Here is a 27,595-nt window from a genome sequence, read left to right on the forward strand (position 1 = left end):
AATAATTACTACTCACATAATGGATGTTAAATAAATGATGGGTAGTTCCGAGGTTTTTAACATCCACAACAATACTATTTGGATTTCTGTTCCTATTGTGTGGTGTGATTTGTTTGAAGGTGTCGAATGAAGAGACGCTTCAGGGCCTGTAGGCGCTGGTGTTTACTGCCGCAAAATTAGAATCAGAATATTCGGTTTCGCTGTGCAGTTTACACATTGGTAAATTTGTACAGTTCCGAAAGAATTCACAAATTTGCTGTAAAACATTTATATCTGTTCATCAAATAATTTCGGTAAGCCACGCCTTTCGATGTTTTCTTTAATCTCATCCATCACGCTGGATTTCGCACTGCGAGGGTCCACATTTATCATTTGGCACCCCATTCCAGAAATTTTTGTTGATACGTACACGCATTCTCGCGCCCTCTCTTTCAGTTACACTCCCGTAACCAAGAGGGGTTTCCTATTTTTACAAGCGTTCATTGGAGAGGAGACATTCCTGCGAATTCGAGAAATGGTCCGCATCGTCGGCGGGCAGGAAGTTCCTTCTAGTTAGCTGGGCGGTGCGATGCGGTTCGGCGGCGGCGGCATGATGAACACATTATGGAAGATACAGTTTGCTTTCTTCAATTTTCTGATTATAAAGTAAACAAGCCGAGAAACGAACGAGCGCGGTTCCTTTTTGATTGATCCACCCCGCCCGGTTCGGGCTGATGATGCTGGCTTGACTGGATCGCTTCGCAATGAAAATTACGGTGCAGCACCGCGTACGCATTTTCGGCTTTTCCGCATCGTTGATGCACCGGCTGTAGCCCGCCCCCCGCCCGTATTCGGTTTCAGCACGGTCCCGAAACCTGCGGGGCCGGGAAGAACGTTTTCCGTATCGAGTGCGTGCCGATCGTGTACACAGATTGTTACGCGTAGCACGGAATGACCAGCAACAACATCTGACAACTGATGCAACGAGGCCACAGAAACATCGCTTCTGCGCAGGCCCCCCGGTGGCCGGTGAGTCTCCTCCCTTCTCTTCCGGGCACATTTAGTAACGGTTGAGATGTAATGGCAAAATTGATGTGGAGGCTTTCGGGCTAATTTATCATGTGGCAGTCATGCGCATAGCGACCGGCCGATCTGCTCCACTGGTGGGTTTTCCCTTTTGACTACCGACCGAAAAAAGAACATGTCCATCGTCATCATTGCCCGATTCGTTTCGATATTAATTCGAAATTCGACTCAACCAAGCAAGATTCGGTAATTCGAAGCCAATTTTGCTGGAGAATTATTTCGGCGGAAAATTTAATCTCCAATTCATCTTCCGGAAAGCAGATCGATGTATCATAGCGAGGAATAGTTGTATTCCTTGTAATTGTTATAAATGCAAGAATCTTACTGAAAAAATATAAATCTGACAAATTTTCTATTCCGTTGAAATTCTGAGACCCTTCGGGTCAAACTAGTACGATAATTTTAAAAATTGTTTACACATTGTTTGTTTCATTTTTCGCGGTTGTCGCGAGTCAAGCGCTCCTCGTTGTTCTATGGATAGCGTAGCAGATCAGGCAAGCTCTAAAGGTAGTGAATCCGGGATTAGATTTCCGATCAAATCAAATACTTTTTTAGGCTGGAAATTTTCTCGATAAGCAATGGGGTATGCCAACTGTTATCCTGGGAATTACAGAGACAGACTGATAGAACACTATTAGATCAAAAGCTAGCACACTAGCGTCTCAGAGCTTTGAGAAACAATAATCAGACTCAAAACAGACGGAACTACGAGGAAAACAGGTAACCGGACAAATGTATAACCTGTAAGCAGTTGAAATTTATTTGGGTATCAAATCAAATCAAGTAAATCAAAATAACCAATTAGAAGTAAAGAAAAATGTAAAATTAAGTCACATAAAGAAGAGTAACCTCCTGCAACAAAAAGAATTTTGAACCAAGCGTCTAGAAAATGAATAACCCAAGAAAGCAGAAACCAGAAAAACAGAACTACAAACCGATCAGAATAAAACGAAATCATAAGAATATAAACCGAGAGAAGAAAAACAGAATAAAAATTGTTCCAAAAAGAGAAAAACTTTGTTTCGAAAAACAAACGTAAATTCTCCACAAATGCACGATAAAAAAATTCACAATATAATCCGTAATCACACCAAATCAATTCCACAATAAAATCCAAAGTTCACAATCAAATCCATAATAGTTGTTAAATCAGCAAACAAATCTGCACTCAAGTTCCCGATTGAAACCCTAAGCCCGCAATCAAATGTACAAATCTCTTTATATAAGAGGCTTATGTCTGTACCGAAAACCAGGTCTATGACAGGACGTCATAAGAGGCTTATAGGTAATTAAAAACAGGCCCCTGAGATGACGTCATGGTTTCGTAGCAATGGGTTGTATTCTCAGTCACCTCACCGGTCGACTGCTGGACTGCTCGATTGCTCAACTGGTTGACTAGACTGCTCGACTGGACTGCTCAACTGAACTGCTCGACTGAACTGTTCGATTCGACTGCTCGACCCAACTGCTTGATTAGATAGATCGACTTGAACTACTCGACTTAACTGCTGGATTCGACTGCTTGACACATTTGCTCAACTGGACTGTTCGATTCGACTACTCAACTTGCCAGCTCGACTCAACTGCTCGACTTGCCAGCTCGATTCAACTGCTAGACTGGACTACTCGACTCAACTGCTCAATTCAACTGCTCGACTAAACTCCTTAACTCAACTACTCGACTCAACTGCTTGACCCTACTACTCGATTGGACTATTCGAATCGACTGCTCGACTCAACTGCTCAACTAGATTGCACGATTCAACTGCTCGATTAGACTACTTGATTTAACTGCTCGACCTGACAGCTCGATTCAACTGACGACTGGACAGCTTGATCCATCTGCTCGACTAGACAGATCGACTTGACTACTCGACTTAGCCACTCGACCTCAACTGGTTGGCTTAACTGTTCGATTCGACTGCTCGATTCAACTACTCGACTAAACTGCTCGATTCTGGCGCTAGACTCGTCTCAAATTTCTCAGCGAGACTTAACTTCTCGACTTAACCACTTGACCCGACTGCTCTATAGACTACTTGACTAAACTATGATTCGACTGCTCGACTCAACTGATTGATTCAACTGCTCGACTGATTGATTTTACTACTCGACTGAGCTGTTCGATTTCACTGCTCGACTCCACTGTTCGACTTAAACACTCGACCTGACTCGACCTCGATTCGACTGCTTGACACATTTGATCCACTTACTACTCGGACCGATTGCTCGACTAGGCTGTTCGATTCGACTGCTCAACTTGCCAGCTCGACTCAACTGCTAAACTTGCCAGTTCGACTCAACTGCTCGACTGGACAGCTAGGTTTCACTGCTCGACTCAACTGCTAAACTGGACTACTCGCCTCAACTGCTTGACTTTCCTACTCGATTGGACTATTCAAATCGGTTGCTCGACTCCATTGCTGTACTCGATAGCTCGATTCAATTGCTCGACTAGACTACTCGATTCAACTGCTCGACTAGACTACTCGATTCAACTGCTCGACTTCTCGGCTCAACTGCTCAACTGCTTTTACTGCGAAACTTACTTCTCGACTGAACCACTTGACCTGACTGCTCGACTAGACTGCTTGACTAAGCTGTTTGATTCGACTGCTTGATTCAACTGCTCGACTGGACTACTCGATGCAACTACTCAACTGGACTACTCGACTTAACTGCTCGATTAAACTGTTCGACTGGACTACTAAATTAAACTGCTCGACCGAACTGCTCAACTGCTCGATTGAACAGCTTGATTCAACTGCTCGATTTGACTGCTCGACTCGACCGCTCGACTCGACTGCTCGACCCAACTGCTTGACTCGATTGCTTGTCGCGATAACATATGGTCGGTTGACTGAAGTTTTTGGAGCGTCTTAGTAGAATACGAAACCTAAAAATAGTTAATGTGAAAGTGAATAAAATACACATAGTAGAATTAAATTGGATAAGTTTTCTTATTTTTTATTTTTAGATATGGTCGGTGTTAAATCAGAACGGACCAACTCGTAAAATTAAAAAAAATGAATTAACCCATTTCCTCCCAGCGTTGCGAAAACGCAACGCACTTTCATTCGTCTCTAGAGAAGGCCCGGTTGAAGATATCAACTTGGACCCTGAGAAACAAAGAAAGATTGGAAAAAAATCTAATCGACCTGTTTTTGCTCAAAGGCCAGATGTTACATGTAACATAATTACAGCTGTGACAAAACAACAGGTTTTGCTATTTTTCAGGCAGTTAAGGAAAAATGCTCATAAAACTCGATTTTACCTCTATTAACGCCTGACCTATCAATCAGTGTTAGTAAGAATCGGTTGCTTGCCAGAAAAAACTTTGTTTCATAATTTTGATTATTTTTGTAATTTTAAGATAGGTTTGAAGCTTTGCGTTGCGAAAACGCAACGCTAGGAAGTAACGATATTCAAAATTTGCAACGGGAACGTTTGTTTTCGTTCGTTCGCTGCGGTGTTTCATTTGATGTCGTTGCTTTTTAGTAAACAAATGAATATAAATCTTATCTTTCGCTTATTTAAAATATCCCGGAAACATTATAAAAGTTTACATAACATAGAATTCGCAACTTCAAACACTGACGGCAGATGGAGAAGCCGTTGTGATAAGAGCCTAATAAAATTGTTAAAGTACCTTTGCCTCCGGAATCTCTGGAAGAATTGAGTGATGGCAACGACAGTTTCATGGACCCAAATTTATTGTTACAACCTTTCCGGAACGTGTTGGTAGGCATTTAATCATCTGCGACGACATGCATTTAGCATTCAAACTGCATACTATGCGTCTAGTGCAAAGATGGTCTCCAACCCAAATGTTTCGATATCTATCATAAAACATAACATGTAATCTTCTAAGTAGTTCATTTGATCTTTATTGACACTCAAAATCACAAAAAAAAAATCCCAAATTTGATTTAACGGTAAAAAAGTATGAAGCATTTATATGCATAATAATGAAGGTATGCAAAAACGGTATACCCTTAATGCCCAGCGTTGCGTTTTCGCAACGTAGCGTTGCGGGACACAGGGTCAAAATTAAAAATACATGTCAGCGGCTTTTTCTTAGTTGACCTAAAAGAGAATTTTCCTGAAAGTTTCAACTTTCTACCCCTGCTGGGAAAAGTGTGGGGCTTAATGGGTTAACGATAACGATCAGACATAATATTTTCACTATTTGTACAATTTTGTAGTACATGAAAAAGTCATACAACAATTACAAAAAGAGCAAAAATAGAAAAACTGATTTTACAAATTCATATACAATAAATAAGATTTTTCTATCTATTTATTTAATATCTTTATTCAGTTAAATAAAATCCAATTCGACCATAAAAACTATTTGTTTCATAAAATTAAAAAAGTTTTCTTCTTTTTTAATTTTAGGTTTCGTATTCTACTAAGACGCTCCAAAAACTTCAGTATTTGGTTCAGTTTATGACTAAGACTCTTTTATGTACAACATCTTAGAGCTATATTATGCAATATAAGAAATCAAAGAACTAATACAAAGATTAATCATCTTCGCAAACACTGGCCAATGGAATGTATCCACAGTTTTCTGAACAGATATTTATATTTTCCGGATTGTAAGATTCGGACTCAACTAGTAAATCTATAAATAAATTCTCCTTCAAATCCACGTCCACGTGCGAGTTCAAGTTCAAGCCAAGGTCTAAGGTAAGACTCAAATCAAAGTCCATATTTAGGTCCATGTGAGGTACAAATCGAGGTCCAAATTTAGGTCCAGTCGAGATTTAAGTCGAGGCTTAAATTGAAGTTCAAATTGAGGTCCAAATTACGGTCTCAGTCGAGATACAAGTCGAGGTCCAATGCGAGGCCCAAATGGAAGTCCAAATCGTGATCGAAGCCGAGGTCAAAATTGAGGTCCAGTCGACCAGTTTAAAGTGTTTAATCTAGGGTCTCACTGCGTTAATTCAAAAATAACCGAAAAAGTCACTCGAATTTAAAAATCGTTGAAAAACCGGGTTAATAAAAACCGAATTAATTCAAAAATCATAAAAACCGTGTAAAAAGAGACGTGAGTGTACACATACACATTGAGATCCAAATTAGGGTCCAATTGAAACTTAAGTCGAGGTACAATCGAGGTCCAAATTATGGTCCAGTCGAGGTCCAAATTATGGTCCAGTCGAGGTCCAAATTATGGTCCAGTCGAGGCACAAATCGATGTCTAAGCCGAGGCCTAAATTGAAGTTCAAATTAGGTTCCAAACTGAAGCTCAAATTAAGGTGTTAGTCGAGGTCCAATCGAGATATCTCGAGGTCAAAGTCGACACTCAAATCGAGGTACAAATTTTGGTCCAAATTAAGGACCAGTCAAAGTGCAAGTCTAGATCCAAATTGAGGTGCAAATCGAGGCCCATGTCAAAGCCTAGGTCCAAATCGAAGTCCAAATTGAGGTCCAAAGTAAGATCTCCATTCGCGATTAAAGTCAAGGTTCAAGTCGAGGCTCAAATCAGGGTACAAATCGAGATCCAATCCGAGTTCCAAATTGAGGTCTAAGACAAGGTTAAGTCGAGGTTCAAATTGAGGTCCAGTCGAGGTCCAAACCGAGGCCTAAATCGAAGTTCAATTCGAGCGCCAAATTGAGGTCCAAATTAAAATCTCAGTCGAGGTCCAATCGCGATTCAAGTCGAGGCTCAAATCGGCGTACAAATCGAGGTCCAATCAGAGATCCAAGTTGAGGTCTACGACGAGGTCAAGTTGAGGTCCAAGTTAAGGTTCAGTCGATACAAATTGATTTTCAAACCGAGACCTTAATCGAAGTTCAAATTGAGATTCAAATTGAAGTCCAAATTAAGGTCTCAGTCGTGCGTGATACAAGTCGAGGCTCAAACTTAAGTCCAAGTTGGGGTCCAAGTCGAGGTCCAAATTGAGGCCTAGTCGAGGTACCTACTTACTAGTCTAATAGTCATCGGATGTTCGACACTCGGCGGAGCGGTACTGCTCAGTAAGATTATTGTAGTAGCTCCGGTTGCGAAGTCTGTCGATAAAGAAGAGTCAAGTCTTAGTAACACGCCCAAGACTTTGCTTTGCTTCGAGGTACAAGTTGAGGCTTAAGGGCAAAAAGCCAACAAAGCCAGAACAAATAGAAATGAAAGTTCTGGTCTAATGCGAGGTCCGAGTCGTGATTCAACTCAATGTCTAAATCGTAGACGAAATCCAGGCCTAAATCGAAGTTCAAATTGAGGTCCAATCAAGAGGATCAAGTTGAGGTCCAAGCCTAAAACTGAATCGAACTGAGTTCAAATTGAGGTTCAAGTCGAGGTACAGAAAAAGCAAAGCCGTGGGCTTAAACCGTTATTAGACATTACCCTTCTTTATCGACAGACTTCGCAGCCGGCTGTTAGAGTACAGGAAAATTACGGGGCCAATTTAACGATCCTACTGACTCTATCTAACAAGCACCGCCTAGCCGAGATTCGAATATACGACGACTGGCTTGTTAGACCGCATCGTACCTCAAAGCTAGCTGGGCGGTCGAGGTTCAAATTGAGGTTTAAATTAAGGTCTCAGTCGAAGTCCAGTGAAAATAAAAGTCAAGGCTCAAATCGAGGTCCAAATCAAGGACCAATCGAGGTACAAGCCGAGATTCAAGTTGAGGCCCAAGTCAAACTGCAATTCAGGGTCAGAGTCGAGATCCAAAACTAGATCCAAATCGAGAACTACATCGAGGTCTAACTTGAGGTCCAAATTAAGGTCTCAGTCGAGGTCCAGTTAAGATACAATTTCAGGCTCAAATCCATGCATAAATTGCGGTCCAAATCCAGGCCGAGATCCAATTCGAGGTCCAAAATTGTGGTTTAAATCGAGATCCAGTTGAGTTCTACGTCGAGAGCTAAATCAAAGTTCAAACTGAGGTGCAAATTATGGTTCAAATAGGGGTCCAAGTGTGGAGGTCTAGTCTAAACGCAAGTCGAGAATTTCGACGTCCAAATCGAAGTCCAAATCGAGATCCAAATCGAGATCCAATTTGAGGTGTAAATTTAAGTCCAAATCAAAGACTAGTCGAGGTGTAAGCCTACATTCAAGTAAGAGACTAAGTTGAGGTCTAGCTCCACTCCAAGTCGAAGTCAAATTCGAGCTGTAAATCGTAGAGCGAAATGTGGTTTGAATTAAGGTCCAAATCGAGATCCAATTGAAACTCAACCCCAGCTCCAAGTCGAGGTACAAATCGAGTACCAAATCATGCTCCAAATTAAGGTGTCCGTTGAGAACCAGTAGCCGTACAAATCGAGGTCCATGGCGAGCCCCAAATTGAGGTCTGAGGCGAGGTCCAAGCCAAGGCCCAAATCTAGGTCTAGTCGAACTTTAAGTCGAAGCTTAATTCGAAGTTCAAATTAAGTTCTCAGTTGAGCTTCAGTCGAGATCAAAGTCGAGACCCAAGTCAAGGTACAAATTGAGGTCCAAGTCGAGGCACCGCACAAGTTGATGTCCAAGTCGAGGTCGAAGTTGAATTTCAAATTGAAGTACAAATTAAGGTTTCAGTTGATGTACGATCGAGGTCCTAATTAAGGTCCATTCAAGGCACAAGTCAATGTCCTAGTCGAACCTAAATTGAAGTTTAAATTAAGGAGTCAGTCGAGATCCAGTCCAGATAGAATTCGAGGTACAAATTGAAATCCAAATGGGGGTCCAAAACTAGGACCAATCGAAGTATAAGCCGAGAGCCAAGTAGAGGTGCAAATCGAAGCCCAATTCGAGATCCGAGTCGAGATTCAAATCAAGGTTCTAATCGAGATGTAAATCGAAGCCCAAAACTAAGTCTAAAACGAGAACCACATCGAGGTCCAAATTAAGGTCTCAGTCGAGGTCCGGTCAAGATACAATTTCAGGCTCATATCGATGTACAAATTGCGGTCCAAAGGGGGATCAAGACCGAGATCCAATTCGATTCAATTCTAAATATTGAGGTTTAAGACGAACTCCATTCGAAGTACAAGTTGAAGTTCAAGTGGAGACCCAAATCGAGGTACAAATTAGGGTCCAGTAGAGGTACCAGTCGAAGTCCACGTCGAGGCGTAAATCAAAGTTCAAACTGAGGTCCCAATTAGGATCCAAATAGGGGCCAAGTGAAGGTTCGGTCATGGTCCAAGTCGAGATTCAACACGATGTCTAAATCGAAGTCCAAATCAAGTACCAGTCGAGGTCAAAGTGCTCAAACCAAGGTACAAATTACGGTCCAAATTGGGATCCTAACCGAAGTTCATGTCGAGGCCGACTTCGAAGTCCAGTTGAGAGCCAAACCGAGGTCCAAATCGAGATCTAAATTAAGGACCAGTTGGGGTCCACGTCGGAGCTTACAACGAAGTTCAAATTGAGATCCAAATAGAGATCCAAACCGAGAACCGAATTGAAGTTCAGATTGTAATCCAAGTCGACGTTCAAATCGAGGTACAAATTGAGCTCCGGTCGTGCTACAAGTCGAGGTCCAAATTGAGATTCAGTCGAGATACCTACTGGTCTACTGGGCTTGGGTGGTATTACACTAGCTCCGTAATTGTCCTGTACTCTTGCAGCCGGCTGCAAAGTCGGTCGATAAAGAAGGGTCAAGTTTTAGTTAAACGTTTAAGCCCAAAGTTTTGTTTTGCTTCGAGGTACAAGTCGAGATCCAGGATAAGACTCAAATCGAGGACCAACCGAAGTACTAGCCGAAATCTTAAATAAGGCTCAAATCGAAGTCTAAATTAAGGTCCAAATTGGAGTCCAATCAAAAGGATCAAGTCGAGTTCCAAATCGAGGACAGAATCAAAGTTCAGATTTCGGTCCAAGTTAAACGTCAGTCGAGGTCCAATTCGAGGCCTAAATCTAAATCCAAATTCAAGTCTAAACCGAGGTCCAGTATTATGACTCAAATTCGGGTATAAGTCGCGGTTCAGTCGAGATGCAAACCGAGGTTCAAATTGAGATCCAATTGGAAGCCCAAGTCGATGTCCAAATTGGGGTGTGAATCGAGGTCTGATTCGCGATTCGAATCGAGATTCAACTCGATGTCCAAATCTAGGCTCGCAACCACGGTTGCCAGTATGCCAGATAAATTTGGATTTTGCCAGATTTTTGATTGCGCGCCAAACAAACAGACAAAGCTCAAAATCTTCCAGATATTTGGCAATGTTGCCAGATTTCCAATCCACCGTCTTGCAAAAAGGTCATCACTTTTACTTTTGGACGAAATTTTAAATCTACGGTAAGCAAAACGAGCCAGATTTTTTCAAGAAAACGCCTCCCCATCGGACTAATTGACCACCAGATTTTTGCCAGACACTTTTATTCGTGTTCACCAGATTTTCGGGAAACCCTGTTGGCAACCTTGCTCGCAACAAGGGCCAAATTGAAATCCAAAGCGAGGACCTGTCGAAGTGCAAGCAGAAATCCAATCTAACAAAATTTGGTTCATATCCGAGAAGGTCCATTACAAGGAACTCGGACACTTCACGTGGAATAACCCATATATTTGCTAAGAAAACGATGCGACATTTACTAGCACAGACATCCGTTTGATCATTGTCAATACAGCTGCAGATACAATAATACAATCATATGTGAACATGATCTAACTACTTTATTATTGCCACTTATATTTTATTTGTCAGATTTAGTAGAACTTTAAATGCAATGGAACGGGACAAATACAGTTGGAGTGAGACTTTGAACTGTGCATTCCTGGATTTCGTTTCTAGCCAAACTATTCGGTATCCCAGTTTCTGTCACCATCTAGACACGGAGCAGCTGGGGACTTTCAGATAAGCAGCGTTTTTGAAATATGAGTTTTAAATTCAAAGCTCGCTTTTGAACGCCTTTGTTAAATAACACGATTTTTACAAAATAGGTAATATGTAATAATACCACTTATTTTAGTTTCTAATTCCAAGTTCCATCTGAAATTGTTATAACCGAATCAATTTTATTCGGAACTACCTTCCTAGAGATCACAATTTTGCATGCATCATGTCTTAATTAAATGGAGTCTATTGTTTACTAGACAAGTAATGAATGCAAAATGAGCTCTTATCATGTTTTCCGCAACTAATTGGATACAAATGAGCACTAAACTAGATCCGATTGGACAGCTCAACATGACAGTTCAACACATAATTAAATCCACGAAATTATGATCATTCCAACCAATCGACGGACGACGCAGTAGCGTACACACAACAACAGTCGTTTTGCGTTTAGTTATTCAAGCGGCTCGTTACTAATTATACGGTTTCATTCCCTCGCAAAATAAAAGAAAATTGTTACGCAACGAACAAGGCACATCATCACTTGTAAATAAATCCATAAATAATAAACAACACAGAGTGGTGGCTGAGGTCCGTCCGAGCCAAAATTCAGAGACCGCAAGCATCGCATCGGAAAATAAGACAGGCAGGCAGGCCCAGGCAGGCAATAAGCCAGCCACCAGCCAGCCGTCTGGCGTGGTACCTCTTTCTTTCAGCCTTTCAGTCAGAACTATCGGCGCGGCGGTGTAAGCCGTAAACACATACCACCAAAACAAGCAGGCAGAAAATCGTGAACTCCTCCTGACTGACTGACTGCTGTGGAACTGGAATCTACACACAACCGGCCGATCGGTTCCAGCGACCGACCGACCGACCAACCGACGGAGCAATGATCGTGTGCTGTATTATATATTATGCGCGAAATAAAAGTATGATCATCATCACTTAACTTGTCTTGTTATGTTACTCATTATTCTTCATTTTCCCGGTTTCTTGCTTCATTCTTCTGCTGGTACTTCTAGATTTTTTTTTCGGTTTGCCCGGCGGAGTTAAACTTCGTTCTCCAGTTGAGAGATTGGTTTGGTACGTTGTTTTCATCGTCGTCATCGTCGTGGTGAAGGAAGAGTGAATGGCCTTGTCGAGAAATTCTTGTTTCTTCGATTTTCGATGCTCGCTGCTCCGTTCCACACGGTGAATCCGTCCGAATGATGATGGCTGAAGTTTTGACTTTCCTACTGTACTGTAGGGTCTGAAGATTTGTACGTAATAAATGCTCCAAATGTTTAGCGCCTTGAGCGGTCCAAGGTGCGAAAATTTCCTGTTTGAAGTTTGAACGCTTGTTGTGACAAATCCGAAAATTTGAAGAGCTGTCACGGCGGTGGCGGTTGGAGTATTTCCAACGAATGCACCCGAATGCCATTGGAATGCCCGCGAACAATTTAGATTGAAATTGTTTAAATAATTAGCGGTGATTTTTTTTGCTTTCATGCCACCAGTAGTGCCCGGTGCAAAGTGTGCCGCCGCACACGGCGCATGGTCCGGTTGAGTGTTGTTTTTATTATTATTAGTGGAAGATTAATCTCACGCCCGGTTTGCACCGCGCGCTCTTTCCGCCATATTATCACCTTCACGATACGGTGCGCGGAGGACCAACCGGCTCGGATCACAGAGCGACAGTTTCGGAATCTTAGCGAGTCTGGTTTTTTTTTCGCGGGTGTGGCGACACTCGCGCTGCTCTCTGGTCAGTCAGTAAGATCTGTCGCATATTTCGCAGCACCAGCATCGGGCTAGTGGAGAGTGTCAGTTTGTTTATCTTAATGGTCATTCTTTATGACACCTTTTCCCGTGCTCGGAGCTTTGGCTGTCCAAGAAGCACGCGGTCGATCATTTCTGGGAAAGGAAATTTATTTGACAGCTACGAAATTGCTTTGGAAGATTAAAATTCTCGAGATTTTTTTTATTTTCATTTCGGAAGTCAATAGAAGGCTTAGCAGCATTCCGTTGTTCGGCTCGCCAAAGAAGGCGTCCTTGCACACCTAAATTACCAAAATACGAAATCGGTCCAAAAGTACGGTCTAACGTTTTGTTAGTCTTGATTAAACATTTAAGTATTTGCCTTCGCGAGTACTGTTTTGACACGCCATCGTGGGCCGGTTTCCCGGCCGCGAAACCACGATCTCTTATTTGTTTTCGCGCGATCCTATATTTGCCTGTTTGCATTATTAATCGATTTGAGACGACGATAATCCACTTAAATGTGAATTTATTTTTTGCATATTTCTCGTTCGCAAACCACCGCACCACCGCCACCGATGATCGGATTGGATCGTGAGCGCACGGCGTCGGAGGGAGAGCACTTTTGGCGAAGAGGTTGGTCACGAATGACAGCAACCAATATAGCAACAACAGTAAGGTAGAAAAAAAAAGAAACCGTAAAGTTTATTATTGGTCCCACAGCCACGATTATGGAAATTGTTCAAAAGCGACAATATTTGCGTGAGTTAAACTCGAAAACCACGAGTACCTCGGCTAGGAATACTTCAGTGAAATCAGTAAATGTAATTTTGATTTCAAAGCTCTTTTGAGTTCCTTTGAGTCAAATCATGGACATTAGAGAATTCAATATTGATACTGTTTGGAATCTATACCTATAAAAATGGATTTCCGTCGGTAAGTTCCTTATAGAATCGAAAACTACTGAGCCGATCGCCGTGAAAATTTGCATGTAGGGGTTTTTGGGGTCGAGGAAGGTTCTTGTGATGGCTAGAGACCACTCCCCCCACTAAGAAGGGGGGCTCCCATACAAATGAAACTCAAATTTCTGCATAACTCGAGAACTAATCAGGCAAATGGAACGAAATTTGGCATATGGGTATTTTTGGAGATAAGAATTTTTTTATAGTGCATTTAGACCCCTCCCCTCTTTAGGAGGGGAATTATGACCCCTCCCCCATTTAGGAGGGGGGCTCCCATACAAATGAAATACAAATTTCCTCATAATTCGAGAACTAATCAAGCAAATGGAACCAAATTCGGCATGTGAAGGTTTTTGGAGGCAAGAATTTTTTGTATGGTGAATTAGGACCCCTTCCGACTTCATGAGGGGGCTCCCATACAAATGAAATACCAACTTCCTCATAACTAGAGAACTAATCAAACAAATGGAACCAAACTAAATATTTAAAGTGGCGGATTTTGTAGGTAGGTTTTTTATGAAGGTTTGAGACTCCTCGTCTCTGTGGTATGGGAATAAGGACTCTCTTACAAACAAAACAGAAATTTTTGCGTAACTCAAAAACTAATCGAACTCGAGAAATTTTAGACTCTTCCATTCAGACCAAAAACTATCTGCAGCCCCCCGCACAAATCACCTCTGTATAGGTGTATTTATATTCCTAGGTCTACTGACCTCTATTACTTTCCTTCAGTTGGGTCCGAAGGAGCGACAACGAGTAAGGAGAGGATCACCCCAAGGATGGAAATGGTACTTTCCACGAAAAGGTTTTCCCTGAAATGGTATTCGGCGAAATGTTATATAATCACGGCGAATATTTAAGTGCTATCCGCTTTATTTTATCTGGCTAAGTAACGGGGGGATTGTTTTCTACTGTAGGAAAAATTGAAAATTAGTAAATTAAACTACCTATGCTTTCATAGTGACATAACTGCCAAAATGAATTATCTAAGGTTGAGCTCCTCAGAAACTTGTTAAGCTCGAGTTTGTGACAGATTAACGATTTATGTACAACACATTTAAATTTGTGGCAAAACAAAGTTTGTCGGGTCAACTAGTCTATATATATAAAAGTGAGCGTGAGTATGTTTGAATGTTCCACCATAACTCCTGAACGCCTTGACCGATCTTCACCAAACTTGGTACACATGTTCCTTGATATAAGAGAATCAACACTGCGAGGTTGATAAGAGGGGGGATCGTAACAGGGGGAGGTCCATAACTCCGAAATGTCTGGACAATTCTTCACCAAACTTGGCACACATGTTCCTTGACATACGGGAATCAGCATTGAAGGGTTGACAAGAAGAGGAGGGGTGGGGTTCATAACAGGAGAGAGGGGGGGGGGCGATAACTGCGAAACACCAGAACGATACTTCTTCAAACTTGACACACGTGTTCTTTGGCATAAAGGAATCAGAACTCAGGGGTTTGATAAAAAAGGGGGTTTATAACAGAAAGGAGGTCATAACAGGGAGAGGGGGTTCATAACAGGGGGAAGGCCATAACTCCGAAATGCCTGGACAATTCTTCATCAAACTCGGTACAAATATTCCTTGACATTAGGGAATCAGCACTGGGAAGTTAACAAAAGGGGGGAATGCCTAACAAGGGGGGAAGAGATCTAAATAACTAAAGGGAGTTGCGTTTCTCTTGCATTTAAATCGATTGCAGTTGCGCAACTGACTTTGAGAAAAGAGGGTGATTCCACCGAGGAGGAATATATGGTAAATAAACCTTTGTTTCATTTGCATTACAGTGATTTTCATTGAGCAAGCCGATGCATAATTAGCTACGTGACAGAAGGGGGACCTGACTGGGAAGGAACCGACATGTAGGGGGACGAGGAACGTGAGTGTATGAATGTATGTTCCGCCATAGCTCCGGAGTTTTTGGACTGTTCTTCATCAAACGTCGTTTATGTGTTTTTTTTCTGAATGAGCGAATGGGGGAGGTTCAAACACGTAAAAAAGGCTTTGTCGGTTTATAGGGATTACCGAGAAGACAGATTTACAAGTGATTAGGGGACAACGTGAGAGGAACTGTCAAAGGGAGTAGACATATTCAAAGGAAAAAAGGGGTTTGTTTCTTGCATTATGAGAGTTTTCGCTACAAAAACAGATGTACAAGTGACTGAGTGACTAGGAGCCCCGAGCAAGTTCGGGTAATCAGCTAGTACTATATAAAAACAATAGGATGTTGAAACATGCAAGTCATAACTATACTTATAGAAAGCGTAATAAAACTAAGATAAAATTTGGAAACACTCAATTGAGGCTGATTTAGGCCTCCCAGTTGGCCTCGAGGTAAGACGCTGGTCTAATAAGCCAGTCGTCGTATGTTCGAAATTCGAATCTCGGCTGGGAGAGGCTGTTAGAGTCAATAGGATCGTAGCACTGACCCCGGACTGTCCTGTATTCTAACAGCTGGTTGCGAAGTCTGTCGTATAAAAAACAAAAGGTCAAATTTCGATAACGGAATTAGCACCCAGGCTTTGCAATTGAGGCTGAGATAAAGCTGATAAAAATATCAATAAACGTAAATAAAATAAACTAAACTAAAGAAAATAAAGAGGAACTATATAAATATATAAAATAAACTAAACATAAAAAACGCTGCAGAAAATTACCCATTGCGTATTTTCTCTTGAAAATTTGTGTAGAAGTAGTTTAGAGTGTATTGTTTATACTCTATTTTTATCGCGGTCATTTTTTCGAAAATTGAAAAAAATGGCGTCACTCGAAAAGCAACGTCGCAAGTTTATTTTGCGCAAGCACCTGGAAAATCCTCAACTCTTTCATCATGAATGATGAGACTTACGTTAAGGCGAACTTCCGGCAGCTATTGGGGCTACTGTACTTCACCGCCCAGCACAAGTTTGATGTTCCGGAGGAAGTAAGGATGCAGAAACTTTCATAGTTTGCAAAGAAATACATGATTTGGCCAAGAAATACATCATGTGGCAAATGGAGTGCGCCGTTCGTAACTGCCGGGACTGTCGGATTCTAGTCGGATCTACCTTCGTGCTAATTATCAAAGGATGTATTGGAATGGTACGAAGCCAGCGGAGTCACTTTCGTACCCAAAGACATGAACACCTCCAACGCACCGGAACTAAGGCCCATCAAAAAATACTAGGCTATTATGAAGCAGGCACTACGGAAGCATCCCAAGCATGTCATGTCTGAGAAAAACATGAAGAAAAAGTGGATTTCCGTACAGATAGCTGCAGCTAGGTTGTACAAAACTTTTTGAGTGGAGTTAAGCGTAAGGAGCGAGCATACGGTTATGGTATTGAAGTTGAATGAAACAAATATGCCAAAAGCTTACTAACGGGTTATACTTTGCTGTCTGAAAGTTTGAAAAGGATCGGTCAAATAGATAATTTTCTACAGCGTTTCTTCCGTGGTGCAATTTGATGTGGAAGACTCTTTATTCAAAAAAGTATGAGTTTAGATTTTCCATCACTGGTGGAATGCCGTTCCCGTCTATCGTACTCGCCCACTCATATCGACCGAGTAGTTTAATCTAACTGGTTTTCTAGCCGGGACGATGAAATTGCAACTGTACATACCGTGCGAAACATAATTATTTCTCTTTCTGTACAAGTCAGTTTTGAATACTACATTGGCTAAAACGTTTTGACTAGAAATTCGATCATTATTGCTGGAAGGACGTACAACTCACGAATACGAATGACTTTTATAGTTTTTTAGACTTTATTTTCATTGCAATCGCTGAAGTAAGTCTAACTGTTTCAGTCATCTCTGTGCAATAGTTTTAGTATTTAATCAAATCTACTCTATTGAAAACTCTGATTAGGGCATATAATTCAGCACTGAAAAATCTGAAATTATTGTTCGAACTATTAAAAACAACTTTCTGGATGTCGATAACTGTATGAAGTTTACAATTTGTGATAAAGATATTTCCATATTATTGCTTGTAGAGTTATATACACAATGATGTTGTAAATATTTCTGCTAAATGAAACATGACATGTGTTGTCTTATTGTTATAATTTTTGATAGTAATACGATACTTACATAATATAAGATATGAGTTTCCTCAGTCGGGGGTCGCCTGTAGCATCAAAACACCAATACAATTTTCACCACTAGCAATTAAAACAATATCTACCATTTTACGCGTAATTAAAATGTTCGAAAAAGGTTTAAAATCAAGACATCTTATTCATCCGAGCTTCTGTAGCCACATATTTTTCTGACTGTGTTTGTTATTACAAATTTTTTGTCAAATGTTAGGAATTCGGTTATACATTCTTTGATATTTTCTCTGTCCTCTATGCCTATTTGCGTAGCGTAGTTTATAAAGTGTCGAATATTTTTTCCATTGGCAAGATTTTAAACATTATGTTATCTTCGTCACGTTTTTAAATTTTGCAATAATGAAACTTTTACATTGTATGTGGTGACAAATAGCTAAAATAGTAATTATTCTGATGTATTTTTTCATGACGGCAGTTTTTTCAAAGTAATAAAATCAAAAGTGTTTTATAGTGTCTCTAGAACTTGATTAAAACTCGAAAAAAATATTTTTAACGATACATAAAATTAAAACTTGTAGGCTATTCTGTGTATTTGACGGGCAGTAATGATATGTTACTCAAAAGTAACAAAATCAAACATAATCAAAACAAATAGATATCGAAGCTGACTGTCCCCGAACAAGGCAGCGATGGACAAAGAAAAAACTTTAAACTAACGAAAAAATTGAAAGACATTTCTGAAGTCTTTTCTTAATCATTATAGTATGAAAGTAATTTGAGTTTTTTTCTTAATTTTATTGCACTTATAATAAGACACAATACTTGATAAAGGGAAAATGCAATTTCTTCGATAACCATAGCAATCAACAACAACCAACGAAGCTGCGCCTAATGACAATGTCCAATTTTCGATTGAGTTTCGATCGAAATTACTTTTTCTTAACCAATCATTAATACGGTTTTATGGGCCGAAAACTTATTCATACTCTTGGAGTCCCATTGTTCAGTCGTTCTCCGTTCTCTCGGCGGTAGTTGAACATCCGAATGATCAACCGAAAAGCTTTTTTCGAAAACCGATCGCATCGATTACCCATTATGTTCACTGCTGGACTGGATGGGCATCTTGGAAAGCGCCATTCCTGCTCTCTGCTGTACTACGCACATCGTATATAGCATCGAAATAAACAGCACGCTTTGTATGTGACCAACGTGACTCGAAAATTGGACGAAACAAGCCTGACCAGCATAAGCAAACAACACCGAACGTATGACAACTTCTTCTCCGGGGTGCCTCGGACGCGTCGGGTCGGACCAGCGCAGCGAGTCAACAGCAAGCAAGCATCTTGAAACGTAACGAAGCAGTAAACATACTGACTGCTGCTTTTGGCTTGTTTATCGTTGATCGTCCTAATGTTTTCTTCCTGTGAGCTTGGAAGATTGGACAAATTTAACGGTGAAGTTTTATTTTTTTGATTTATTGAGCAATAAACTGTTTTGCTTTCAAATGGGATGAAATTTTTCGAAAGTCTGCTCTTGTCGAGTTTTTATTTCGTCTTTGTATTCTTTTCCTCAAGAAAAAAAAACTGCTGGCGTCATTGGTTTTTTGGAATTATACAAATTTTAGGTCGACCGAAGTAACACCAGCTGCTTCGATACACAATCTTTCTTATCGCATCGCCAATATCGGTTTCATCGGTTCTCCGACTGATAAAAGATTGCGTCCCCCTGTTCTGCAGCAGGCAGTGCTAGTCGGTCGTGTTTTATCGCCGAGTGGCATTCAGTAGCAGTTCGCTCATACGACATGAAATAATCTTTGAACAGTAAAGTTTATTTACAAAAAAAATCTGATTCATTGAAATAAATAGTCTCATTTTGCTCCGCTGGGTGAAACCGGATTTTGAACACAAAAAAAACTTTGCTTAATTGTACTCACCTAAAGCATTTCGAGTCAGTAATCCAGTCAACAGCAGAATCACTATCAGGAGCCACCGTCCAATGCCGGTTGACCGGCCGTAGCCGTACGGAAGTCCCAAAACGAACGACTGTCGCGAGGGACGCGAAATATTCGGCCCGTAGGCCATCTCGTCATTCTCAGCACTGCTGAACCAGTGTTGTAGCGGATCGAGGAACGATCATCGAACAGCAAACCATCAGAATTTCCCCCACACTACACTAGCTAGTTGGCCTTCCAGAAAACAACACCCCCGAAACGAACCGTTTGCTTGCTTCGTTAGTTTACTAGTTAGAAAAAGGTTGAAATTCCCAAAACGCACTTAAATTTCGACACTCCGCACAGCAGGTTTATTCCTATTTTCTTCCCGTATTATCCTAGCCTGGAAAATATCACTTGGTTGTTGGTACTGGCACGGCTCGGGCACACAGCCTACTGCTATCTCACTCACTTGTCAAGACCGAATTTATGAAAACACTCTTCTTCGAAACACGGCACACGGAGCTATGGTGTTGTGATACCGTCGTCGTCGTCAACGTTTTACTTGCGTTGGCCAGTCGCTCCGGACGGGAGCGCGATTCTCCGCTGCGCTCAAGCTCAAACTACCAAACTCTATCTACATATGTTAGATACGACCGTACACACTTGATTGAGGATCACTTTAGGGTTTTTTTTCGTCAGAACCTGCGTCAAATGAAAAGCACAGCACGCACACAGATCCGCCGACTGGGACAAGCGAGGTACCTACGAGGTTTTCTCTCTTTTCGTTCAACTCACTGCTTATTTTGTTATTGCTTGTGAAACGACGAGAGTAACTGGATTTTTCACCGCAGCGCTCATCATCCACAGCCCGGCTGGCCTGGCGAACCGATCTGGCTTATTTGGATTGGTAAATTCAGAACCGTCGTCTATCGGAACCTGGCTGTGTTGAGGGCGATCTACAATGGGAATGAAGAAACAGAGAACGACAGTGTTAGTAGCAGCAGCGCAGAGCTCTAGAATAAATAAATAAATGATCGAAAACAAGAGGTCCCCGTCGTCTGGCGACGACGCACAGTGGGCTTTAATCTTTCACTAAGTCACCATTGAAATCATCTCAATTTAATACTTAATTCTAAGAAATTTTATCTGACATAAATGCTGATAGTTCGAGTCAGTTGCTACTCTGTAAAAAAACATTGGTTTGAAAGTTTGCTAACTTTATCCAAACCAACTGGGACTGGGACAGGGGCAAAGACTGAGGCTGGGGCTGGGAAGGGGCTAAAACCAGAACTAGAACTGAAACTAGTACATAGTAGGACTGGAATTGAACTGGACTGAAACTGAAACTATCATTGGAAAAAAAGACTGAGACTGGTACTAAAACTAGAACTGAGACTGTGACTGAAACTAGGACGGGGGACTAAGTCTGAAACTGGAACTGAAAAAAAATGAAACTGGGACTGAAACTACAACCTGATGGGTTAGGATTGAAATTAAAACTGGAACTGAAACTATAACTGAAACTTGAACTGGAAATAGTACTGGGATTGTAACTAGGGCTGGAACCAGGACTGAAACTACGATTCGAACTGGGACTAAAACTAAGACTGGGATTGCTATGGAAACTAATAGTGGGTGGGATTATGATTAAAACTAGGACTGGGACCGAAACTGAAACTAATTTCGGTTATATCTTGATATGCAATGTAACGAAATACATGCATAGCTGAGTTCAAACTGAAATTGTACAGTGACAGAAGAAATTTCTTATCATTATTAAACCAAGTACTTTAAATTTTCAAAAATAAATCTTTCCAAAACTACTGAAACTTCACTAGTTGTAAGATTTTTCGTGCAATATTTACAAGAAAAAGCAATTTTATATCGTTTTCCGATTTTTAAAAGAATTAAAATAAAAAATGAGAAAATAAATGAAAATTAGACTCTGAAAATAGATTTTTCGATTCATATTTCAGCTATTTTCAAGAAAAAAATTCTTATGTAAAACTTTCCGCGATAGAGTTTTTCGAAACTTACTAAAATAAAATGCTTTAATACAGCTTAATATGCTTTAATAAAATGCTTTATTAGTTTTAGTACAGAAAATAATGATTGATAGCATTGCTTTTTCAATTTCGGTTGGGTCAACCGAAAGGAAAGAAAATTGGATGCGCTTTTCTCTTAAATCTTGGACGTTTCGTTTCACGAATTGGTAAAAAGGTCAGCATTTTCTAACGCAGAAGATGATCAAAGGCAACAAAGGAGAAGAGAAAGAGAGCTGATGTTGGTGAGATTGTTTTCAAATTTTCAATATATTTTGTTTTAACTATTTCTTATAGAAAAGTTGTATCCCTACGATAAAACTGAACCTTGTCGTGGTGTAGGACTTTTTAACTAATCAGTAAATGAACAGGGGTCACGTTTACTTCTGAATGTGGGTATATTGAAAAATACTTTTGTGATTTCAAGTGGGACTCGGGGTAAAAATTTACCAAATGTGATTGTTGCGTTGTCCAGAAAGTGCTTTTATTCCTTTTAAAAATAAGGCCAGAATGGAGATCTCTGATAATTAAAAGATGAATGTTTCTGGGATTCAACCCTATTTATCACAGCTGTCACAAATATCTCCGAAAGAAGTCGGATTGATTGGGTCGGTCGGGGGCTTAGGGTTAGTAAGGGGATGTAAGCGGGATGCCAGATCCGGTTGGATGCCGGAGGACCACTCTACAATGATTACGGGTGATAATAGAAGTGCTTAGGTCAATTCGTGTCGTGTGTACGAGTCTCGGCTGGGCGGAACTGCTAGATAGAGTCAGTAGGATTTTTGCACTGGCCCCGCAGCTTTCTTTCGATGGGGAGGAGTCGAGTCTTAGAGAGACGTTTAAGCCCACAGCATTACTGCACTAGCTCTTAGGTCTCGGGGGTTGGAATACGGGTGCGTATCTATATTTTAAAGCTTCTGTCGACTACCACGAACGTCCAGCTTGTGCTGCTCTCAATTTACTTTGTATCTTGGGACAGTTCATAAAGGCTGGGGGGGTGAAAGATTAAATTTGCCCTGATAAGTTGATAACTTGTTGAAAAATTGATAGCGGACGCACGGTTGAGGACCGGTGTTAGGCGGGGTAGACGAATCCTCCACTTCTTCACTATACTTCATTTTACAACTCAAGTAGTACAAAAAATCCAAAGCACATTTACAAATTCGATCAATCATTTTTCTTCTTATCATCGTCATCATCATCGGCCTGTGGCAGAGAGATCTTATATTCAGTTCGTGTAGTTCGCGCGGGGCCGGAACGCCTCCGCCTGCGGGCATGGCGTGACGGCTATGCTTGGGACTCTACCTCTGTGTTTTAGTGGGCGACATTGCCTGTCTCGTCAGGTAGAACTGATGTTTGATTTCTCCCTGACGCTTTTTTGACATCACAAAAGGGCCCAGAGCAGAGTTTTATACGCTATCAAGCGACCAGTTAGATAACCCAAAAAAAGGAAAGGAAAAGGCTATTTCTTATAGAAAAGTTTTATGTAACTAGGACTAATTTTGTCTGAACACACTATTTTTTGAATGATTTTAATTTTGGTAGTTGAGTTTAGTCTATTTTCAGAGAGCGAAATAAGGCGCTATAACCTTGGCCTATTGCAGCCTGGCTTTTGGTCTAAAAACCATAAGTTCATCTCCAAGGGTCCGGAGTATCACTTAAGGGGACATAAACGACTAAAACTTTTGAAAATGTCATTATTTTTTTTATTTTAAATTTTGTTTCTGCAGTCTTTTTAGCTTATTTTAATATTAATTTTGTAATGATCCGACCTCGGGAAGTGGCCCAAAAACGATCATACACATAAGCGTTCCAGTGCGGCATGGAAGAACCCGGACAGAATAAAATACCGCTCCTGAATACTACGATTTTCAAACTTCATAAACCTTTTTCTCAGAAACTACACAACGTATTGGAACGAACTTTTTTTTTGTTTTGTTGGTAGTAGCTTGGCAAAGACTTTTATAACTTTTCAGTTTCGTAAACTAAACACAGCAAGAGAAAAAAGAAAAAGAAGACAAAATTTTATTTTTTCAGGCATCTATTTTTGTTCTTTTTCGTTTTACTCAAGCTGTGTTTTGTTTACGAAGCTGAAAAGTTATAAAAGTCATTGCCAAGCTACTACCAACAAAACAGAAAAAAGTTTATTCCAATACGTTGTGTAGTTTCTGAGAAAAAGGTACATAAAGTTTAAAAATCATGGTTTTTCAGGAGCGGTATTTTATTCCGTCGGGGTTGTTCCACGCCGCACTGGAACGCTTATGCGTATGATCGTTTTTCGGCCACTTCCCGTCGTCGGATTATCATAAAATTAGTATCAAAATAAGCGGAAAAGACTATAGAATCAAAATCTGAAACAAAAAAATAATGAATTTTTCAAAAATTTTAGTCGTTTATGTCCCCTTTTTCGCCTTTATTAGCAAAGATACTCCCAACGACTGCTTTTTTTTCCATGTTGGGTATTTTTATCACTGCGACCATTTGTTTGATCTATTGTGATATATTCCCCGTTTTATTATAGCTATGTTGTCAAGATGACGCACCACTATCAGAAGTGATTGTCATTGTTTGACTAATAGCATTTGTCCAGCCCGGTGATGCACTTCGGATGAAGTGCACTACTGCGCTGGGAGTTGTTCTCCAAATATCAGAGGGTTCTAACAGCCCTCTTTCGAAGAACCTTAATCTTTTATTGAGAATTGCCGGACATCGGCATAACAGGTGTTCCGACTCTTCTTTTTCTATGCCGCAGAAGCGACATATATCATCATGAAGTTTTCCCATTAGCTTCAGATGATAGCGGCTCGGACAATGTCCTGTTATAAGACCAGTATAAATGCTTAGATCTTTCTTCGAAAGCTCCAGTATTTTGCGAGTAATTGAAACGTTTGGAGAGATGAAACGTTTCGACTGCCTAGCATTGAAAGTGTTATTCCAATTTGATTCCACTTTCGTACATTCCCATGCTTTTAGCTCCATTTTTAAAGCAGAAGCAGATAAGCAACAGAAGGGCTCAGGTCCTACAAATTGATGAGATGATCCGAGTCTTGCTAGTGCATCAGCTCTCTCATTTCCATCAATTCTACAGTGACCTGGGACCCAGTACAAGTTGACTTGGTTACGACGAGACAATTTTTGGAGTGATTGAATACATTCCCAGACAAGTTTTGATGTGCATGTCGCCGACTTTAGAGCGTTTAGAGCTGCTTGGCTGTCGGACATGATGCATATATTTGAATGTTTATAGTTCCTGCGCAAGCATACAGTCGTACATTCTAGAATTGCTTGTATTTCAGCTTGGAATACAGTTGGCCATCTGCCCATAGAAATTGACATGTCTATTCCTGGGCCAGTGACTCCTGCTCCCACTTGATTGTCCATTTTTGAACCATCTGTATAGAAAACCGTCGAGCCTGGACGAATATCGGGACCACCATCTTCCCAGGAATCACGTCTAGGCTCAAATACACGAAATATTCGGTTGAAGTTGTATTTTTTCTCCATCCAATCTTCATTACTGGTTACAAGAGGATTGAGAGGACGACTGCTTACTGTATAATGTGATCTGTATATCAATCAATATCTTCAAGGGAAGCGTTTGGCACGGGAGGTCCACACTTTCTTCCTTCCCTTTGAGTTCAATGAGTTAAATGGAATTAAGTATCATTTCTAATTCCACTTGATTCTTTGGAATTCTCTCTGCGGTATATAGTGCGCAGGCCGTTGACAAGAAAAATGATCGATTCAAGCAATCATCATTTTCCAGGATGCCTTGAAGTATTGGCTGCGTCAGTGTGAGATAAGATAAGAAAAGAATGATTGATAGCATTGATGGCTGGGTGTTTGTTAGCTTTTAATCTATAAAAGTTGCTCGAACGGTCCTGCAATGTTGGACAACAAATCCCGAAAAAATCTAAATTGAAAATCAAGCCTTTTTGAATGGAAATATGAATTAATAAAACAACCTATTATCCAAAGTATTCATTCTATCGCTAGGGACTAGCACTGGCAGCAAATGAACCGTGCTTCGAAACCAAGGACGCATTGGTCATAAAAATCCCAACAAGATTACTATAGAAATCAAATTGTTGCTTAGAATGAAGTCCAAATCGAATTTCAAATTAAATTTGATATTACCTTTCCTAGACGTGAACCGCATTTCAGTGAGGCAAACCGAATGGTTCTACCAGGTCTGGTGAATATGGCGGGTGGAATTAAACTTCACAGTTTCTATTTTTAAAGTATTTTTAACTGGTTCCAATGTCACCATTTACGCATTCAAAAACGATTTTTCAGTACGTTGCGGCTGACGTCAAATTCGAAGCTGGAGGAAAAAAGGTTAAAGTGACGTTGTAGAACGGTAATCGTGCTGAAGCTGCTGTAGTCAGTCCGTCGATTCGGCACGTGTAGAAAGTGGCTATTGCGCAATGTACGACTCCAGACGTGAATATCAAGGTTTTCCAATATATACGGGGAATCCACTCGCGAGGTCAATAAATCGGAGATAATTATTGCTCTATTCACATCACGGCGAATATGAAGGGGGTCTACGTCGATGAGCCTACAACGTTGTTCGTATCTTGGCAACTGAAAAGGGTTATTCCACGGAAGTTTCCGAAGAGCAAAACGAATGAATTTCTGCTGCACTGACTCGATTCAGTGCACACAAATATGTCCACCATAGCATATAAGATGCAATTTAATGCATGGAATCTTACTAAAGCGATGCAAAAAAATTGTACCGGTGGTTCTAGGGAGAGAGGGTAAATTTCCCTAGATTCACCCATGAATACTGGGCTCCTGAGTCTTGACACTGAAAGCAAGGAAGCCATTATTACCGACATCGGAGTCCGTAGCGCAGGAAATAGAATTACATTAGGAAATGAGGCTATTTATCTATTTACGGGACAACAGCAGACTCCTAAAGAAAGCCTGTAATTTAGAAAGGCAGAATTTTTACGAAAAGAAAATTGCTGTTGATGCCGAATATTTTACAAGAAAATTTTGTTCCAATAAAAAAAATGAAAACAGTAAAGAGGCCATACCATTTTAGTAAAAACGAATCATGAGACACCGGCCAGTCCTATTCAAGTTCTTCTTTTGAAAGTTTGATTCCATACCAGGAAACGACTTGCAATATCCCACTGTGCACCGCAGGTTCTTTTCCACGAAAATAAAGCTCAATAAAATATCACACACTATCAAACGGCAAAATTCCTCAACAACAAGCGGTCAAAATAACAAACTACGTATCACTTAATTACCTACAAACTGCAGAACATTTTCAGGAAAGTTATTCCAGTGAAAAATATGTCACTTCTTGACGATTTCAATATTTTCTTCCAGTACAAAACTATACAAACTGGCTGCCATCACATCACACATGTACGGTTTCTTCTTGTGTCAGCACTAACCAGCAGCAGCAGCAACGAGGTGGAGCGGCCAAAGAAGGAAAGGCGCCGTTGTTATACACACCGCCACGACAGCCAGCCGCACAGATTTCGGCTCATTCGATTCGATTCTCGGTCCGTTCGAACGTTTCACAAACACCACCGCAAGAGTGTCACTATCGGCTTAAGTACGCATCGCCGTAAGCAGCTTACTCGCTCGAACTCGAAGTTATTTTTATTCTATCCGCTTAGCTTTTCACACAGCTGTAATATAACAAGCTGTGTATAGTTTAATAGTTAAAACAAATACGCACTCTCTCTTCATAAACACCCACTGCGACACAAACACAAAATCTTACACCGCGGAATAACACCACAGCAGGAGGAAAGTCACTTAAATTACGCGCGGAGCAACAGCAAATACGCGTGCAAACAACAGCACTGCTCAAATCCAACTTAGCCCTCTGGCTGGCTGGCCCAACACCCAACCCAACTACCCAACTGCGGTGATCAACCAAACAACACACTCAACCAATACTCTCCGCCGGTTGTTTTTCTCTCAGTGTTGGAAGTTTTCTCTCGTTCTCGTGAACATCACCGCTTTCGTTCGAAAACACACATCGAACAACGGTAGTGGTAGTACACGTTTGTTTACAGGCAGG

The 27,595-nt window shown here is 40.8% G+C and overlaps 2 protein-coding genes across 3 annotated transcripts in view; one reads left to right on the top strand and one right to left on the bottom strand.

Moving 5' to 3' along the window:
- LOC128738566 (low-density lipoprotein receptor-related protein 6) overlaps nt 1–27,299 on the bottom strand; it is a 118,401-nt gene extending 91,102 nt beyond the window's left edge. Inside the window, exons 1-2 of one of the 2 annotated variants that reach the window (XM_053833804.1) lie at nt 26,808–27,299; nt 19,502–20,457 (exon numbers count right to left, since the gene is read on the bottom strand). In XM_053833804.1, coding sequence (XP_053689779.1) covers nt 19,502–19,649 — 148 coding nt within the window. In that variant the 5' untranslated portion in view covers nt 19,650–20,457; nt 26,808–27,299. Of the gene's footprint in view, nt 1–19,501; nt 20,458–26,588 lie in introns of both variants that reach the window. The other variant, XM_053833806.1, reaches the window with a different exon arrangement.
- LOC128738567 (uncharacterized) overlaps nt 1–27,595 on the top strand; it is a 146,247-nt gene that overhangs the window by 92,139 nt on the left and 26,513 nt on the right. The window lies entirely within an intron of this gene.

Source organism: Sabethes cyaneus, chromosome 2 (genome assembly GCF_943734655.1).
Source record: "Sabethes cyaneus chromosome 2, idSabCyanKW18_F2, whole genome shotgun sequence".
Classification (NCBI taxonomy): Eukaryota; Metazoa; Arthropoda; class Insecta; order Diptera; family Culicidae; genus Sabethes; species Sabethes cyaneus.